The sequence below is a fragment of the Calonectris borealis genome, chromosome 16 (genome assembly GCF_964195595.1).
Source record: "Calonectris borealis chromosome 16, bCalBor7.hap1.2, whole genome shotgun sequence".
In the NCBI taxonomy this organism is placed as follows: domain Eukaryota; kingdom Metazoa; phylum Chordata; class Aves; order Procellariiformes; family Procellariidae; genus Calonectris; species Calonectris borealis.
In genome coordinates, this window is record NC_134327.1 from 20,012,970 (window position 1) to 20,031,064 (window position 18,095).

Genomic DNA, 18,095 nt, shown 5'->3' on the forward strand with positions numbered 1-18,095 from the left:
GAAAATCTTCTTCACAGAGCGTAATGCAGCGCGGGAACACATTATCCAGAGAGGCTGCGGATCTCCATCCCTGGAGGCTGAAAGCACAGCTGGCTAAACCCACCGGAGATCTCATCTAGTGTGATGGTCCTACCCGGAGCAGAAGATTTGACTCCTGATCTCCAGCAGTCCCTTTCAAACAGCATTTCTACGATTCTGTGAAACCATCCTCCTGCCTGTTAGTTTTTTTTCCCCTGGATAAACACCTTTCCTCTGGCCCTGGGCACAAGTCACACCCTTTGACTCCTTACACTGCGAGTCTGCATTTCAGATTCAAAGATGAGTCACATGGATACACGGAGGGCAATTACATCTCGGGTAGCATGAGAGAATCAGATACATGTATGGGAGGCTTAACTGGTATGGCAAAAAATACGTAAGGTGGTGGAAACTGTAAATAACGCTAACAGACATCCTTGAGACTTGTTTGGATTCAGGTTTCTCCAGTTAATTTAGTGCTTACCGTCCTTGTTGGAGAGGATTGGCGCTAACAGTTCTTTAGCTTCTGATAGCAAAAGGTCAACAAGATCTGAAGATGGAAGAGATGTATCTGAGACTGCGTCTGTTTTATCCTCTTCTGTTTCACTGTTGACTCTTATAAATATGGAAAGTGCCATCAATACTTCTATCATAGAATGATCATTGAAAATCCTGGCCAGCCTCTCGTGAAGAATATTCTACGTAAATTCTATGTATTCAGGGGGAATTGCATCTCAATCGCTCAGCAGCACAGGAGACTCTCTTTTAGACAAACTTGCATTGTTGTGTTACAGACAGATATCAAAGTATTTTTTAGAATTTCTCAAAACCATTTTTCCTTCATTATATTAGAAGTAACCACCTTGGAAACTTAAAAATTGTTTTCCATCATTCTTAAAAACTGGCTTTTTTAAAGGGGCTGGTCATTATCAGTGGGACAGTGACCTTTCAATGATTTAATCAGTTAAAAACACACATAGAGTTGTGATACATTTTTTTCCAAGTGAGAGGAGATAGGTTCAGGTTGAAGGGGAGTCCAGAAGCCTGAACTCTATTTCTCCAACCGTTCGTGCGGTTGAGAGTCATGCTAGCTCTTTGCATACACTCTGTCAGTTGCTGTAACTGCTGATAGAAAAGGACATGGTCCTAAAGCCAAAAACTGACATATGTTGGGAAAAGCAGGTGGGTCAAAACTCTGCTTCTTCGAAACAACCTGCTTAGGGTCTGCTAACAAGAGCAACTTAACCAGAGGAGTGTTTCACCTACTTATTCCCAAAAAAAGCCTGAATGGAGGCCAACCCCCTCCAAATACCAATCTACCAGCAGCCTCCAGATCATCTTTCTCCCATGGTTTCACTTCCAAAGTGACAGTATGTTTAGAAACTCTGGGTAGGTTATGTGTGAATCACCTTCCCCGAGAAAAGTCAGAAAAGGACATGGTTCCCAGAAGCCATCTCCTACCTTTTCTCATCTGGTAAATGACTGGGTGTGCTCAGGACCTTGTGGACATTCTGCCATGCAACAAAGAAAAGAAAAAAATAAAGGGTTTCAAACTTGTAGGAATGAATAATTCCTGAGAACAAACCCCATGGGGTTTTCCTGGTGATCAGATTTAATATGACAGTAATCAGCCTCTGCTTATTCATTGCCCTTGAAGCAAATATCTCAAGGCCTTTTGCAACTCAAGCAACATTCACAGCCTATGCAAATACACAGACACATCTAAATTATGCATTTTAATACCAACACTAAAATATATGAAATGCAACATAAAAATACGCTTCCAAAGAACAATTTTGCAGGCTACATTTCAGCGAGCCTTGATCATTGCTACTAGCAATCCCTGGTTTCTGGATTGTACCTGCACGCGTAAGCTCTCATTACCAGGCACAGTTAGTGAATTCTCAAACACTACTGAGGGATGTATAAAAAAGGAAGATATTTTGCTCCAGTGGTCAAAATCCTGTGATGTTTGACCCTGGGGCCAAGTCAAATCCATTTCCAAAGTCCAGCCCCAAACCGCACAGGCACCAGCACGTAGTGCTGCAGGTCTAGAGGCATTTTAATTCTTCCTTCTCTGAAGCAGAGGACACAGCATCTACGCTTCTGTTCGCTCCACTCTTTCCTATTGATTTCCAGAGCTCTTGGGACAGGCCACTAGTAGCTGTAGCAGATATACTGAATACTAGTGATCCCGTGCTGGCCAGTTCACTAATTACACAAGCTTGTATTCCCGATACAGGTAGTGGAGTGGAAGAACAGTCAATTAAAAGACTAAAGCAACTATGTGTGAGATTTTGCAGGAAATCTGGGGGAAAAAAGCATCGTGTTGTGTAGAGAAGCAACTGTCAGTTATACAAAGGGAAGGTTAAAACACATGATTTTGACCATCATGTCCAACGGAGTTCCTGGAGCAGCCGCAACCAGAGCATCACGGGGGGACCGGTGAGCCAGGCACAGCAGAGCCACCAGGCAAAACCTGCACCGCGGTGTTTACATAGCTCTTAGCTATATGAGTATATATGAGCTCATTCCCTAGTTTCTCCTAACCAACAGACAGCGCCTTTTTAGGATGAGATAGAATAAAAAAAAAACTTCTCTTGCTTATGGAGCAGGAAGTTATTTGGACTTGCAAAATCACCCTTCGGGGTAAGAGGCCACAGTGATGCCACCAGCACCGGGGGCGGTTCAGCACATCACCTGCACAAACAGGAGCAGTTTCCTATTGCAGATCTCCAGGCGCTTCCGAGAGACTTCTGATTTTCGTAACTGGCCGTCAGCCAGGGACAACCGTCTTTTCAGTTCCAGGATGTCCTCCTGAGACAGGGCCAAAGGAGAGAAAGATGATGATGATGCTCCAGCCTTGGCTTTTGGAAACACCAATTTATGACATTTTTTACAAACAGAAAACCACTGTCCTTTTGGAACGGACAGGGGAAATTATACAGGTTATAACACAGACCCTGAGACCATGCTGGCCTTGTGGTCATACACAACAAGAGATATATGTGCTACGTTCGTTTTCTCCTTTATAAATAGAAGGAGGGGAACCCACAGAAGAAGGGTCAGGAGGGTTGTGGGTTTTTTCCCAGGCTGAGGGGTTGCATTACCTCTATTTCAGAGACGTGTTTTGCTTTCTTCTCCACCAACTGTATCTTCAATTCTGCAATTTCAGCTTCCAGCAAGTGGATCACTTCCTCGTAGTCCTGCTCCGCGCTGTGAGCCTGTCTCTGCACGACCTCTGCCATCTGCAGCTTGCTGTGCAGCGTCCGGTTCTCGGAGAGGAAGCCCAGCGCTTTCTGGAAGCAACGAGAAGTTCTGGTGAATGCACCACATCCCCCTCAGCTGCCAACCACCAAAACCACCCCAAGGCCCCCAGAAATCTCTTCACTAACCTGGTTCAGTCTCTGAAGCTCTTCTTCCATTGACTTCTTGCTGTTCTCCACCTCTTTCAGGAGAGACTATGGAAAATATTTTCACCGGATTAGAAGCAACAAGCGATAGGACATTCTCTAGAAGATGCCCTGGTCTTGTAGCCCCTACCCACCAGAATAATATTTTACAGAAGCAGTCGTGTGCTCTCTCCCCCACCACAGTGCTTTTTGGGCTGCGACCTGCATGCCTGCAGAAATCCACCTGGACACCGCCATGGTGCTGACAGCCATGCCGGCAATCTGCAGCTAGGTCAGGATGGGAGGACAGGGGTGCTTCTGTTACTCATGGACTTGAATTATTTGTGAGACACGTTTCTGTATTTTTAGATATATTTACTCACTGCTAAAACGTGACTGCATACTTTGAGTACAAATAAGACTTCATTTGATGTTGCGAGCAAAAAGGGGCAATTAAGGAGAGCCGAGGGTGAGAGTCTCCTTTGTAACGAGGAACACGCAGAATGCAAACTGGTGACGTCTTAAGAGCGACAGGCTACACCATTACCCTCGCGTACGACTACAGCGAGCTACAGCAGAAGGCACCAGCCAAGAAATCTGATCAGAGGAGAGGCTCCACCTTTAGCCTTCGGACTTCTTGCCGCAGATCCATCATTTCCAGTTGCAGCTGCTCCAGCTCCTCATTGCCATTACAGCTGAGAGAGTCGAAGGTCTGCAAGGCAGAGGGACAGACAGCATCATGCACCGCTTATGCTTTACCTAAAGCATGGGGCTATATGGCAGGCATATTGTTTTCCATACCCAGAATAACAATGAATCAAAATCACTTTGAAAAGGAGTCAGCGTTTTTATGCAACAGATCAAAAGGCACATTAAATAATTCAACTGCAGGTTTTGTTTTCACCCCACGGGATTTCACTCTCTGATCCCTGACATAGCTGGATTAGCTGTGCTACAGTGAATTTTCATTTTGTGAACGAGGTGAAATTAGTTGGAATTGATTAATTATGGCTAATTTTCCTTCTGCGTCACTGCCAGGCTGCTTCCTTCATATCATCCCATAGATACTGTTATTTCCTCATTAAAAATGAGAAGTTTGAGGTTTTTTATAGAATTTCCTATAATCAAAATTATTAATGCGTAGTTCTGCCTTCTCTTTTTAACTCTAAAACAACCAGAAAATGGTAATTTAGCTTTTCCTGTCTTTTCATGGATTTCACGTAGAAGGTTCATGGATTCAACGTAGAAGAGCACTGGACTGACTGACCGGAGAGTGAAAAGCTGATGTATCCAGCAAACTGGCCACTTCGTGCTGCGTGAAGAGCATGGAGTTGGAATCCAGACCAGCCTCGTCCAGCTCCTCCTGCATCAGATCCTTGAGTGCCTGGAGAAGATCTGCGAGAAAGAATCAGTTTTTACCGGGCTAAAAGAGAAAAGCACTGTGTGTTAGGAGAAAATGCCACCGATTTTGGGGACATCCACTGACTGCCAAGCAGAGTGGGTTTAGAGATGCCAAACAGTCGTTAACACTCCTGGGTTCTTCAGCAATCCCATCAAGCTTAAATAAGTTGTTGACAATCTTTACCAGACTCTTGTTTCCTATCCAATTGAAAAAAATTAAACTCTTAAAAACCAAAAATTTTGATTTTTCACAGTGGAGTTTTCACAATTGTGGTTCTCAGAGTTTTAAAATTTTAAGCCAAAACCACATTTCTCTGACAAAAGGCACCCGCCTGCCTGCTGGCATTTCTCATGCTGCTGATTTAAACAAAAAACAACTCAATGACTTCAGCACTTAGAAAAGGTGTTAAATTGACAAGTCTGAAAATCCAGATTCATTTTGCTTTCAGACATGGAGGAAAGCACGGTGCGAGGGGCTGCGTGGGACAGACGGGAGCCGGCGCAGCGGAGGGGAGGCAGCACCAGGGTCCCAGCCCCTCCAGTCCTCAGCCCCTGGGCTGCGGCAGGAGCCGGAGCCTTTCCGCAAGAGCAGCATCTTTGCTGCATCATTTGCCAAATACCCCTAATCATTCTTATTTCTATTGCCACAAACTACGAAGCCAGTCACTCCTAGGAGAGGCGCACGGTTCTGTATCCCGTCGCTCGCTCTGCCCAAAAACATCCGTCCGAGAGGCGTTGTGCTTTGCAAGCCTGGTCTGTCTGGTGGGGACTTTGCTGGCAGCTTTGAATTTTTGTGAAAAAACTTCTGGGGAGCAGACCCTGTGGGCCAGATATGCTCTGGCACGTCTCAGAAAGCAGAGCAGACTTTTATTTTCTGCGTGTCCTCTGGCCAGCTCTTGCTTGGCAGGGTAGGGGTTTAAGGAAAGTGAGCCCTCATATTTTCATTTTACATATGCTTCTACCAAACACCTTCTTTTGTATTTTTGACTTTTCTTAGCTGTTTTGAGGCTATATCAATACCCAGCCAGGTATCTTACCCGCCACCTTTCAGCAGATGCCTCTCTCCTTTCCCAGCCTCCAGCAAAGCTACGCAAAAATGAAAAAGCCCGTCACGCGCAGGGCTGCCCGCTCACCTCCGTAGGCCACCGTCCCCTGCGAGTCTGTGGTCAAGCTTTGCCGTAACTGCCTCTTCTTCTCCTCGGTCACATCCAGACCAAGATACTGCAGAACCTTGAGCAGAAACAATAAGTCTTTGAAAAGAAAAATACTGGAAAGGCAACTCTTTGAAGTAGGTCCTGGGTTTTCTCCTGGAAGTGGCTCTCCAGGCAGCATCTCCCAAAGAAGCAGGCTTGGGCTGGATTTCCAGTTTCTCCTTTCCTACACGTGTACAGAAATCCCTTTCCCTGAAGACAGGGACGTGTTCACATCCCTCCAAGAATATTTTATCCAGATTTGCAGCTATGGCAAACTGTCAGGAGCTTTATCAAAAGCTGGTGGAAATGTAGCAAGGCTCAACTGCCAAGAGCTCAGCTCTCCTCTTTCTCTTACTGCCCAGGAATGGCGTTTGGGACTGAGAAGATGAAAGCTATTCACAGAGTATTTCCTGTGGCTACAGGAGACATTCAAACATTTTCCTTCTCCACTGCACCTTCTGCTCTCTTATTACACCTGATGCCCTGTCTTCTACTGGTATTTATCGATTCAACGCCAGGCCACCACACAGAGGCAGATAAACCTGTGCAAACTCCACTTCGCAGCTGGCAGCAGCAAGTAAGAGCTTTCAAAAGACAAAGTCAAGCTCAGCAGACTCTGGGAAAGAGCCCGAGTTAAACGTGTACAGCACCTCCCGCATGGTCCCCTGCAGAGGGGCTGGAGACGAGTCCTTGCTCACGTTTCCGTCACCAGCAAGCCCATGGGACCCGTCTGCTCTCAGGCGCTGCCTGCGAGGCCCATTTGAGTCCCACCTCCCGCTCCTCTACCTGCCACCCCTGCACGAGGCAGTGCTGCAGGCTCCTGGGCTTCGGGGTGCCCTGATCCTCAGCCTGCAGATGTTGGCATCTGGCGTGAGTCACCCCAAAACCATCTCAGGGTCGGTGTGCATGTCCCGACCCTGGCACCGCTGTGGCACCCGCTCATAACACTGGCTTTTAAAAGGGGAAACCAAGCGTCCCCACTCCTCCCAACAAAGAGGAGCTGCTTTTATATGCACGACGAGCAGAGGTCGCTGCAAAAATGCAATCCTAAATCCCGCTTTAGGAGAATTACGCAGGCTTAGAAGAAAAGTTCCTGCTTGCGTGCTGCCCTCCCGCAGGCGAGAGCAGCAGAAGGGCGAGCGCTGCGTCTGCCGTCGGGTGGCAGCAGATACTCGTCACATCGGGCCCTCCGTGGAGTCCCCCCCCAAATCCAGCAGTAGCCGGGGGGGGGGACATGCACCCCAAAACCAGACTGGGGACACGGTCCCCCAAGGGCACTCTGCCCTTCACTGGGGTCTCGGTGAGCAAATGGGCAGCTCCACTCCCTGCCCTTTGACGGTGCCCATGGAATATATTTTCCATAAAATGATGAAAGGAGCAGCGGTTCTGGCTGGATCCGCAGCGAGATATCTCGTATTTCAGCCTTCCCTCGCCCACACCAGGCTGCCCGAGGTCACCCCAGCAGCGACAGCAGCACCGGGAAGTTTGGAGGGCAGCTGCCTGCACCTACAGCCCTGAGTCAAATGCATTACATCCAACTGCCAGGAGGAGATTTCTGCAGCTCCCTGGAGCATTGAGAAGTAGCCAAGATGAGCCAAGGTGTGTTTAAATGCCCCTTTGGACACAATTGGGATGTTTCACTATGCCCTCTTCTCCCTGTTTGCCTTTAGAGGCTGGACCCAAACTCCAGCAAACTCGACTGAAGAGTTGAGACCTATTTTTTATTCCAGACTCCTGGTAATAAATACAGTTTGGTGGCTGACTCTTATGCCTCTATCTCAAAAATCAGATTACTTAATTGTAGCACATGAGGGGTGTGATGCTAATAAGGAAAGCAATGTTCTGAGCAGCGCAGCTGGCTCTGCACTCCACATCGCCTGTGCTATCGCTATTTCCAACGCAGCCCGGTCAGCCTCCTGGAGAGGTGAAGGGGAATTAGGCTGGAGCAGGCTGTTCAGCTCATCAGGAGGATGGCGTACGTGTAGATTAAAACCCTGATCAAGTGCTACAGCTTTATTCTGTGCAAACAGGCAGGCTGGTTCTCTTAGACTATATCTATTCAAGCTTGCATTTTTTAATCCATCGAAAAACAAGCGACGTAGTGACCCCCATGCTAGTACCTGGCCTGGTCCTCACGTACCTGAGTGCAACATTGGTGCAAGAATCAGAGCTGAAAGGTCTCGATCAGTTCTTTCGCAGAAAAGCGATACAAGGAGACCATTCACGTAAGCTTATTTTGTTTGCCAATAATGTGGCAGCTGGAAGCAAAGAGATATCACACCATGGACTGTTTTCTGCACACCTTGGGAGAGGACTGAGAGGAGACCTTGCTTTGGGGAGAGGGACCCGTTCCACTTACCAGTTCCAGTTTCCCATCCTTGAGCCGGATATGGGGATCCAGCGCTACTTTTGCTTTGGTGCCTGAAGCTGCTTTATGATTAGATGCCGAAGCGGGTGCTGAAAAGCCAAAAATAAATGTTAATGAAAGAGCACTTGGGTAGAGGAAAGAGGTGCCTGCAAAGCAAAATTCAGAATTCTTGTTGCATGAAATATAATGTGTGTGCAGCAGGCCAAAAATCAAAGACCAGAATTTACTAAATCCGCTCCTGGAAGGCTGAACTAGGCCACTGTCAAAAAGATTGGATACTGGGGCAAACCCGTACTGAAACTGGGCTTCTGCATGGTTTAAAATGGGATGTTTCATCCAAGGACCTAGGACTGCAAAAATAGCACTTTGGAAATTTCCAGTCACAAATTTTTGTGGAGTCTTGGGGTCTGTAGTTATGGTGAAGTGGGGGGGAGGGGGAAATGCCTGGGTCATGTCTTCTCTAATTGATTAAGCAAAACTGAAACCCAACATTTTATAAAATGCAGCCTTGGCTTTCACAACACCCATGGAAAGGGGAATCGACGGATTAAAAGTGATGTGGAAAAACACCGCTGCAAGACTTTTTCCCTCTACAAGACTGCAAAAAGCCTTGAACCCTATTCCCTCAGTTGGGCAGGCGGGTTTTTTGGGGTAGAAGGAGCCACATGCATTGCGAGGCAGACACAGAGGGAGAAAGAGGCAGAGACGGCAGCTGCTTTGCTGGTGAAAAGCTGTCATGAGGTCAGAAGAACCAGCTGTTGGCAGCTGGCTCGCCATTACCGGCACTGCCTTCACAGCTGAAACGGTACGGAGCGCAAGCCCTGCCGCCATGCCCTGCCACTTGTGCTCCTCCATCCCTGCTGGGACCCCCACCTTTCCCTTAGGATTAACCCTTCTCCGTAAGAAACCGCGACATTCCCTGGGAAAAGGGCTGCGGAAGGCGTGACTCGCTCGGGAGCTCCCTTGCCAGACTCCAGAAAGGTGCAGGGCCGCTGTGCCTGCCTGCCCCTGCTCATCCTCCAGCCACCAGCCCAGGCTGGTGACAAAGTTCCTTCTCACGTCACTGGCACAAGATTTGCCCGGGGAGCAAATCTGGGATCTGATTAACAGCAGGGGAAGCCCCGTCTCGCCGAGTAACACCTACTTCTCCTGAACCTCTCGAGCACTTCTCACCGCACCTTCCTCGACCAGGCGCAAGGAGAAGGCGGCGAGAAGCAGCGGAGGTGCTGCACAAGCGTAATCCTCCTAATCCGAGTATTCATCCGCTCTGCTAACGCCAGCGGGTGGGAAGCAGCAAGAGGTAATAAACGGGTTTGCTGGATCGGCCACCGACACTTTACTTTCCAAGTTCAAGGGCAGAGCTGTTACCCTTCGATGCACGGCTAATCGGGATTAGCTCCACGTGGCTTTGCTGTCACCTCTGGACACGGAGGTATCCGGGGCATCCATCGGGCACCCACAGAGAGGCAGTCACTGGCCCAGGCTCCAAGCCCGGCTGCTGCTCTTTCAAAGCCAATTGTCTGTTTTTGTGGATGACAACACTGACACAAAGCCTCCTCAGCATTTCACGTTAAAAAAAACGCGTGTAATAAAATCCCCTCGCTAAGTCAGGAAGTGATTAGGTCATTGCTATTTGCTGGATTGCCTACATGACCCAGGGCTTTGCTCCCCATCACCGGGAGCTCTGGCTGTTGGTGGTGGCCACCTAAGAGCCTACCTGAAGCCAAGGCTGCAGGATGCTCGGGGCAGGGAGGACAGACCAAGGGCAGTCCCTGTCCCAGGGTCTCTGCAGGGCAGAGCGCGGGAGGTGAAGGCTGAAGCCTGCTGAGCTTGCCCAAGGTGAGACAGGCATCCCTGGGAGCAGAGCGCTGACGCAGCACCGTCTGCTCCCTGTCTCTGCCACTAATCCAGGTATAGACTAAACACAATTTACCTTGCAATGCTCGCTCTTAGCCTTCCAGATGGAAATTACATCACGGCACGGGGATTTGCAAGCGGGGCCGGTGCCTTGGCAGCGCACGGGGAAGGACGGACTTGCGGCCATCGGACTTGCGGCCGTGAGAATGATGGGCTGCTCTTGCTAGGGACTTGCTAGGGAAAGCCCAGCTTTTCCTCTGGGCAGAAGTAACCTTCATATCATAGGGATCTGGGGTACCTTGCTGGAGGTCATCTCCCTGGACACTGGATCATGGGGGTTATTGAGGTTTCCTGCGATTCCTAAGGGACCTGTGAAGCTGCAGGGTGATTTGAGTTCACCCCCCGTTGCTGCCATCCTATCGGGTGAGGAGTAGGTCTCTCCCACAAAAGTTAAGAGCTCAGTACAGGACTCAGAGCATGGAGAGAAAACACAGCATGGAAAAGTAAGCCAAAAGTGAAGCCTGGATGTAGAGAGAAATCTGGCTTAATCACATCTATAAGCAATTTCCCAATTTGACCAACTGAGGGCAACCTTAATGCCTGTATAATGCCCAGCTTGCCGTACATTACAACTGTCATTAATTGACTTTTTTTATGCTGTGTCTCTGAGGACCACCCATTCCCGTCAGAAGGGAATGTTGCCTGCAGTGGGACCTGCTGCGTGCAAGTCCCACATGATCTTTGCACGTGGGCAAAGACACTGCTGCAAAGGAACCACGGGCTGAGAGTGGAAGAAGTTGTTGCCTCCTGTTTCCAGTCCTCTGCGTGCCTTAGTAAAGAATTTTGCTCCTATGGACAAACATGGACATAATTACTGCTCGTTGAGTAGCTGCTACCTTCCTTCTCTCCTAGTGGGCTGAGACTCATTAGCACACCATTAGATTCCGCTACAGCAGTATAAACATTGATCAAAATTAATTTCATCATCCTCAGCACCGAGGAGCCAAGGCTGTGCTTGTCACCCACACAAAGAAAACAATTTAGCAGGACTCTTACCTGAGACAGTAAGCTCTGGTGGGCAAATGTCCGGTGACAAAGGCGGCACAGGAAAATGATTTTCACGTCTATTCTAGAAAAAGAAGACAAAACGGCACAGGCAATCGCTAAGCAGATTGGTGTAAATAAAGAGCAGAAGATAGAGGAGTTTAGGAGAGAGCAATCCGTCTGGCCCATAAAGAGCAAAGGCACCACGTACACCTCTTCTGCGGATGGGCCAGAAGAGACTCCGGGGGTTTCTCTAGGAGCCCTAGGCACAGGCACGTTCCTGAGCCATCTCAAAATCTCTGGTCACGCACAGAAAACCGAGTTTGTCATTACTGTAATTGAGAGCTGAGGACGAATTTGACCTTGCCTGCTTTCTCCAGAGAGGTTCTCCCTAAAGTTCTGCATCCAACACACCCATGAGGTCCTGATTCTGACCACTGTGTGATTTACCCAGAACACATAATTATCACAGTGTGCATGACGGGAAGCCAAGGCCACTGCCTACCTTTTCTTAAGCACCAGGTCACGGCTGAAAGCACAAGTAAGAGGGAAGAACAGACTCACAAGGTGGATATGCTGAGCACCACCGAGACAACGCTTCCACATCTGGGAACTTGCATGCAGAGAGGGGCACAGGAGTGGTGCTGAGGACATATGGACAGGTGGCACAGGCGCCTGAGCACGCTTTCCCTTATGTGGAAGCCCAGACCTCATTAAAAGTTCCGTCTTTTAGCAGCAAAGTGAAGAAAGGAGGACTTGAATTCCAGCCGGCGATGTAATTTTATATAGGTACACAACATTACACAAGCACACCTTCCGTGGGATGATGAAGGATCTAACTATACTACTCAGCTATATGTGTATATGCTAAGGCTGACTTTGTAAGCACGTCTCCAGCCTGATAACCCAAAGGCAACATATATGTGACGTTCTTCCAGGTCCGTGTCTCCACAGGGACTGGAAAGAAGGACCTTTTGTGAATGATGCTTGTATGAAAGGAACATCCAGCCGGCCTTTCCTAAAGGAAGTTTATGTGGAAGAGGGCAGAAGATACACCCGGCATTGCACCAGTCCAGGAGAGGAGCGACAAATGCACAGAATCCAGCCACAGACCTAAATTGTCATGAGGGTTGTGTGGTTAAACCCTGTCTCACCACGCACAGCTCGAGCACTTGTCTCTGCAAACCCAGCACGGAGCTAGGCTTCACAGGAAGAATGAGCCTGGCTTATCATTAGACTGGTGAAGAACAGAAATGGGCTGCTTAGGAACGCTGCGGATTCATCGTCATCAGAGTCTTTAAGAACAAAGAGTTGTTCCTGCCTTTGGGTAGGAGACTAGATCAAACCGACTCCTGAGATCCCTTCCAGCTCTATGACTGGTATTGAATGAGATGCGGGTTACTACCCACAGAAGGGTTTTGTTTTTTTAAAACCTGGGACTTCTGAAACAGGTCTGAATGCAGTCCCTGGAGATGAAACTCCTCTCATTACCTCCACAGATCCTTCACCGTCTCAAACCCAAGACAGAAGAAACAATAATTCAGATTTAAAATACCTGGCTGTAAAACAGGGCCACATACATGAGCATTACAGACTTTCAACCGTCCAGAAGGACTACCATGGAGTCCCTAAAGAAGAGTTTTCTGATCAAAGAAAGATCCCAGGACCGATGTCTGTGGTCTTAGATATGAACTGCAACCTACCTCTGGGGACCTCACATGGACCTTCAGTCTGCAGGAACTCAGACCGTTTCCCACAGCTTTTGGAGGTGGCGACGGGATGTTGTTATGAACTGACAGGCCAGGATGTAACCGTCCCCTTCCAGGAATAAAGGCCACTTCTGTGTTTCCCTCGTGTCTTAAACAAACAACAAATACAGAACATTTTATTAACAAAAAACAAAAGCACAACTTAAATTTGCAGAACTTCCATGCCCCTGGTTCTTTCTCCAGGATAATCTCACTTAAGCCCATGTAGCCTGCACCAGGGTAGCTGCACCTCCACCAGCTGGGTTGCTTGTTTGAACTTAGTTCTGTTGCAAGCTCTGCTGGGCAGCGTTAGGGGATATTCATGAGGGCAAGAGGACCAGAACTTTGGAAAGGTCTGGATTATACTTCAGGATGATCCATGCATTCAAGATTTCCTTATATGATCATCTATCAGGACCATCTTGAAGCATTATTTAAGACTAATAATCCTTATGCTTCTTGAAGCCAAACATTGGTATGACATGAAGGGTTTTTGCCTAAGACTCAACAGCACCACGATGATGACGGGAAAGATGTTACATGCCTACCTGAATTTGGCTTTTGCAATTATTTTTCTAGCCTCTTCATGTGTGCTGCCCACCAAAGAATCTTTATTGATAGCGATTAGTTGGTCACCAGGTCGGAGCCGACCATCCTAAAAAAAGAAGGAGAAAGTCAGAGCATTGGGAAGTAATGTCCCTCTGCCCAAAGCCTTCTCCTGCAACACAAATCCTCATTAGTCCATGCAATGCATTATTCATCTATTCTTAGAAAAGCTGCTTCAGAACAGCTACAACTTCTAGGAGAGGTCCCCATTGCAAAATCACTGAGGGTCTCCACTGACTTACCTTGTAACAGTCACCATCTGGCATAAGCTCTTGAACATAAATCATGGGGCCATCAGGCCTGTTAGATCCACCACTGATTGTCAGCCCTAAGCCGGAGGATTTTGCTATAGAAATGCTCTGGATTCCTGATTCAATGGAGTAGCTGCAAGGGAGAGATGTTAGCAGGTGACTCAAGGTGATCTGGTTTATTTTCCCATGTCGTTGAACAAATTCTGCCTGGCTTTCTTTCCATGCATGATCCTTCTAACCTCTCCCAACCTTTTCTGTCTCTACATCCTTTCTTTCACCCAACCTTGGAAAGAGGAGGTGAGGACTCCCCTTTCTTAGCAGACATTGTTCAGCATTATGAAGATGACTGGCTTGCAAATGCTGGGGAATAGTCGTTTGCATTTAGAAAATAGAGAAGAAACTAAAAGTTTAACCAGAATATATTTGGCACTCCTGGTTTTTATAGCCAAAAGCATACAAAGGATCGATGTGGTTATTGTTCAAATCCAGTTAAATCACCAGACAGCGATTTACAGATTGGTCAACTATTAAGCAGCCCTTAGCAAACGTCAGAGTGAAGCTCAGGATACACAGCTATGTCTTAGCCAAGGTTTGGACTCAAAACCTTGCAAGATGCCCTAAGAAATGAGCCCTTAAGCACCTTTATAGCAACACCGACCACACTGTGATTTACTCCTGTGGCAGTGGTACAGATGACTCGCCCAGTCAAGGACGTACTGCGAAGGGAGCAGTGACAAGGTTGGACCCTACCCTCAGAGAGCTGCCTGCTAGACGGGACCCAACAGCCCACCAAGACCGGGGCACGGCAGGCAGCTCCGTGCAGGGAAGGAGGTTTAGCAGCACGAGTTTGTGGGAGCAGAGATTTCACCGACCACCCACAGGCTGGTGGGAACGACTGGGCAGCATCGCAACAGGGAGGTTTTGGGGAAGGACTCGGTGGGCTCTAAGGGTCAGTAAGCCCTTTCCTCCTAAAGGGCTGGGTGCCGCTGCCATTCCTCCTTTTCAGTTCGTTCCCACAGCAGCCACTCACCCAACGGGCTGCAGTTTCTGGTCCTCCTTGTGTTATCTGGTAACTGAAGCTGCAGCGACAGCTCTGCATCCCGTGCCTCACAGTGACACCAGCGCGTAACCGCCCCGTGCTCCTCGGCAGTGCCATCCCCCCCGGTGACAGAGCAGCACCCCCCAAACCGGCAGCGGGCCCCCAGGAGAGCCAGCTGGCTCTGCGGGGGAAAGGGGCTGCATTCATGCAGCGTGCGTCTTAGTCTTACAGAAAAACTAAGAAATATTTTAGGAAAACGATGCCACAAAATGTAACATTAAACCCTCCATTCAAATCAAAGTGTCAGACACTATCTGTGGCGAGACTGAATCGTATCTGGGTCCCGTTGCTCAATGGGGTGGCAGGACCTCGGATGACACTGCAATGAGAGGTCACAGCCTGGGGACAACCTGCGGTGAGCAGAAGGGACGGCAGCCACATGCATGAAAAGACCCGTGGCCCAAATTACATCTCTGCAGCTGACCACCAACGCTCAGCTGCAATCAACGGTCCGTGGTTTCAAATAGCTCATGCTGCTCCCAGGAGAAGACCACTCAGGTCTGGCACTGGCGTGGAGACAAGCAGAACATGGCATGGTGTAGCAGTGCTGAGCGAGGAGGCCACCACGTCAGGTCCCCTCTAGCCTATATCGCAGCCTGGAGTGGGTTAACAGCAGAGCGAGGACGTCTAGTTTGTCCAAACCGGCTGCCAAGTAGATGAGGTGGCCTCTCCTCCGTAAGGGTCTCTCACTCCATACAAGCAGCTTAAACCTCTGGTGCCAAATATTTGTCCTCTGCAAATCCCTAATAAAGAGCTGGTATTTAGCAAGAGGATTTACTGGTTCTGCAGTGAGGGCTGATTCTCTTTACCAGCGACTTGGCTTGTTTACGTTGGCAAAGGAAGGGAAGCTGCAAGCCCTGGGGACAAATGGTCCCAATTCCACGACGGTTAACACCCTTCTGTCCCTCTGGAGAAGGGCAACCCCGAGCACCCTGGAGACGAGACTCCAGAGAAAAACAAGCTCTGCCTGTCCAAACCTCTGACCCTGCGAAATATGAAAGGGACAGATGGCCACATGAAAACATGTGCTCCAGGAGATGCTCTGGAGACAAAAGGATGCGGTGTCTGTAGGCAACCGCTGTTGACACCAAAGCAAAGGGCGTTGGGAGTGTTTGCATCAAGAGGGCAGCGGTTGTGCTCTTGTTGCATGATGTCAACATGCCAGAAGCAGGGCAATAGAAAACAACCTCCTGAAACACCTTCCGAAAGCACGGCTGGCCTCGCAGACACACTCTGCTCATGACGTGGTTTATAAAGGTGATGTGCAGGGCCCTCTCAGCTGGCCTAAGCCACGGCTTCTCCCCGGGTTTCAGAGGGGAAGAGGAGCAGTTGTGTTATTAACTGTACTGCAGACATGTCGACTGCCTCAACAGGGAAGCTTTTCAGCTCTTTTCAGCTTCCCAGGAACAGCCAAGATGCCACCATGATAAGAGAAGGTGCTATGGTCTCCTAACCATTGGGGTGATACAATGGTATAGAAGACGTAAGGGGGAAGAAAGCAGTTCTTCAAACACGGGAAGTATTTACTGGATCTACCCTTAAGGCAGCGTTAGACATCCAGCGATACCTTCATGACTGACCGAGGCCCCGCGCGACCCCTACGTACTGTGCCTGAGGGGGGTGTGCCGGGTTTCCGATGGAGGGGCCGTGGGAATTGGCGGGGCTCAGCAGCAGCGGGCTCTGAGAGCACGAGGAGGAGCCCGAGGATGTGCTTTCCAGGTATCGACCTGAACAGCAAAGTCAGAGTCAGTCCAGAGAATGCAAATACTCCAGCATCCTGCTCTACCACCTCCTCCCCTGCTCTACCACTGAGAGCTGATGCCGTTTTCCAAGCTTTTTGGGGAAGACCGCATCAGTATGAGGAAATGTTCAGCCTCCTCGGCACAATGCCAGCGTGGGACTGTCACCCCTCTGCCAGCCCTACAAACCTCTGCCATAGGGGAAGGGTTGGCAGCCTTCTGGTGGGGTACCAAGCCAGAGAGACACCATCGTTCCCCAGCGATTTGATGCGCTGGCACCTGGCTTAGGTTAATCTTGTTGTATCTCATTAAACATTTCCCATTTGCAAATGAAAAATAACAATCATTGAATGAACGATTGCTGAAATGCTTTGAAATCCGTAGTAGAAAACTGCACCTGCAGAGACGGGTATTGCTGGGGTTACCTGCCCAGCACGTCAGTTAGAGTCTGGGGATCTGGGAAGCTGTTATGATCCCAACTCAGTTCTCAGTCCTCCCTTGCTCACCCCAAGGAGGCTGGCCTGCCGCCCCGCTTTGTGCCTGCCGCCCCGCTTTGTGCCTGCTCTGCGCAGGCAGGACTGGCCATGCCTGCGGCTCTGCTCCCAGGGATGCACTAAGTGCTTGCAGTAAGGATGAGCAGGACTTCTCTTCCTTCAAACCTCCACCCAAACACCTACAGAAATCCAATCAAAACTCCTTCAAAATAATTGGGATAAAGAAAACTCTCTCGGCAGAGAGAGGGGTTTTTGGTTTCCCCCCAAAGGCATGCTGAGCTACTCACTGCCGCCGTGCAGGATCGGCGAGCTCCGCGCTGAGCCCGTATTGCTCTGGGAGCCGAACTTCTCCAGCAGCTCAGAGAACTCTCTCCTGGAAACAAAAACATGGTATAGTGAGCTGCTGCTTAAAACTATTCCCCACCTGATTATATGACAACGGTGCCTCTGATGGCAGTGACTTACTACCAAGTCTACAGGGCCGATGCCCTCCAGCGATGGGGAGCAGACAGAGCTTTCTCATGCATAAGTGTATAATCCCCCTGGTTTCAAGAGGCTGTGCAAGACTTAAGGTCAATAATCAATCTCAAGGCAGTGCAGCTTTTCTGTGATGGGCTGGAACTTCGGTGCGCTCCTTCCCTGCCCTAGAAACACGGGCAAGAGGAGCTGAGAAGGGTCGTATGGACAGGCACTGGTGACAGGGACTGTCCTTCCTGAGAGAGGGCAGACGAATGCAGGAGCCCTGCCTTGCACCCCACCGCTTGGACCCTCCCAGGAATCAGCTGGAATAATTTCACCCCCAGATATAAGGCTCAGAAGTTTTGCTAACACACCACGCAAATTAAACAGACTGTCAGAAGGAGCTGTAACTATGCAAACATAAAC

The 18,095-nt window shown here is 49.0% G+C and overlaps 1 protein-coding gene across 1 annotated transcript in view; it reads right to left on the reverse strand.

Moving 5' to 3' along the window:
- Positions 1 to 18,095, reverse strand: part of LOC142089020 (syntaxin-binding protein 4-like) — a 45,502-nt gene that overhangs the window by 2,556 nt on the left and 24,851 nt on the right. The window contains exons 6-20 of the mRNA XM_075164900.1: positions 17,498 to 17,583; positions 16,584 to 16,704; positions 13,870 to 14,011; positions 13,570 to 13,676; positions 12,977 to 13,130; positions 11,286 to 11,358; positions 8,364 to 8,461; positions 5,945 to 6,041; positions 4,678 to 4,805; positions 4,030 to 4,122; positions 3,414 to 3,479; positions 3,129 to 3,317; positions 2,719 to 2,835; positions 1,480 to 1,529; positions 503 to 633 (exon numbers count right to left, since the gene is read on the reverse strand). Coding sequence (XP_075021001.1) covers positions 503 to 633; positions 1,480 to 1,529; positions 2,719 to 2,835; positions 3,129 to 3,317; positions 3,414 to 3,479; positions 4,030 to 4,122; positions 4,678 to 4,805; positions 5,945 to 6,041; positions 8,364 to 8,461; positions 11,286 to 11,358; positions 12,977 to 13,130; positions 13,570 to 13,676; positions 13,870 to 14,011; positions 16,584 to 16,704; positions 17,498 to 17,583 — 1,652 coding nt within the window. The remainder of the gene's footprint in view (positions 1 to 502; positions 634 to 1,479; positions 1,530 to 2,718; positions 2,836 to 3,128; positions 3,318 to 3,413; positions 3,480 to 4,029; positions 4,123 to 4,677; positions 4,806 to 5,944; positions 6,042 to 8,363; positions 8,462 to 11,285; positions 11,359 to 12,976; positions 13,131 to 13,569; positions 13,677 to 13,869; positions 14,012 to 16,583; positions 16,705 to 17,497; positions 17,584 to 18,095) is intronic.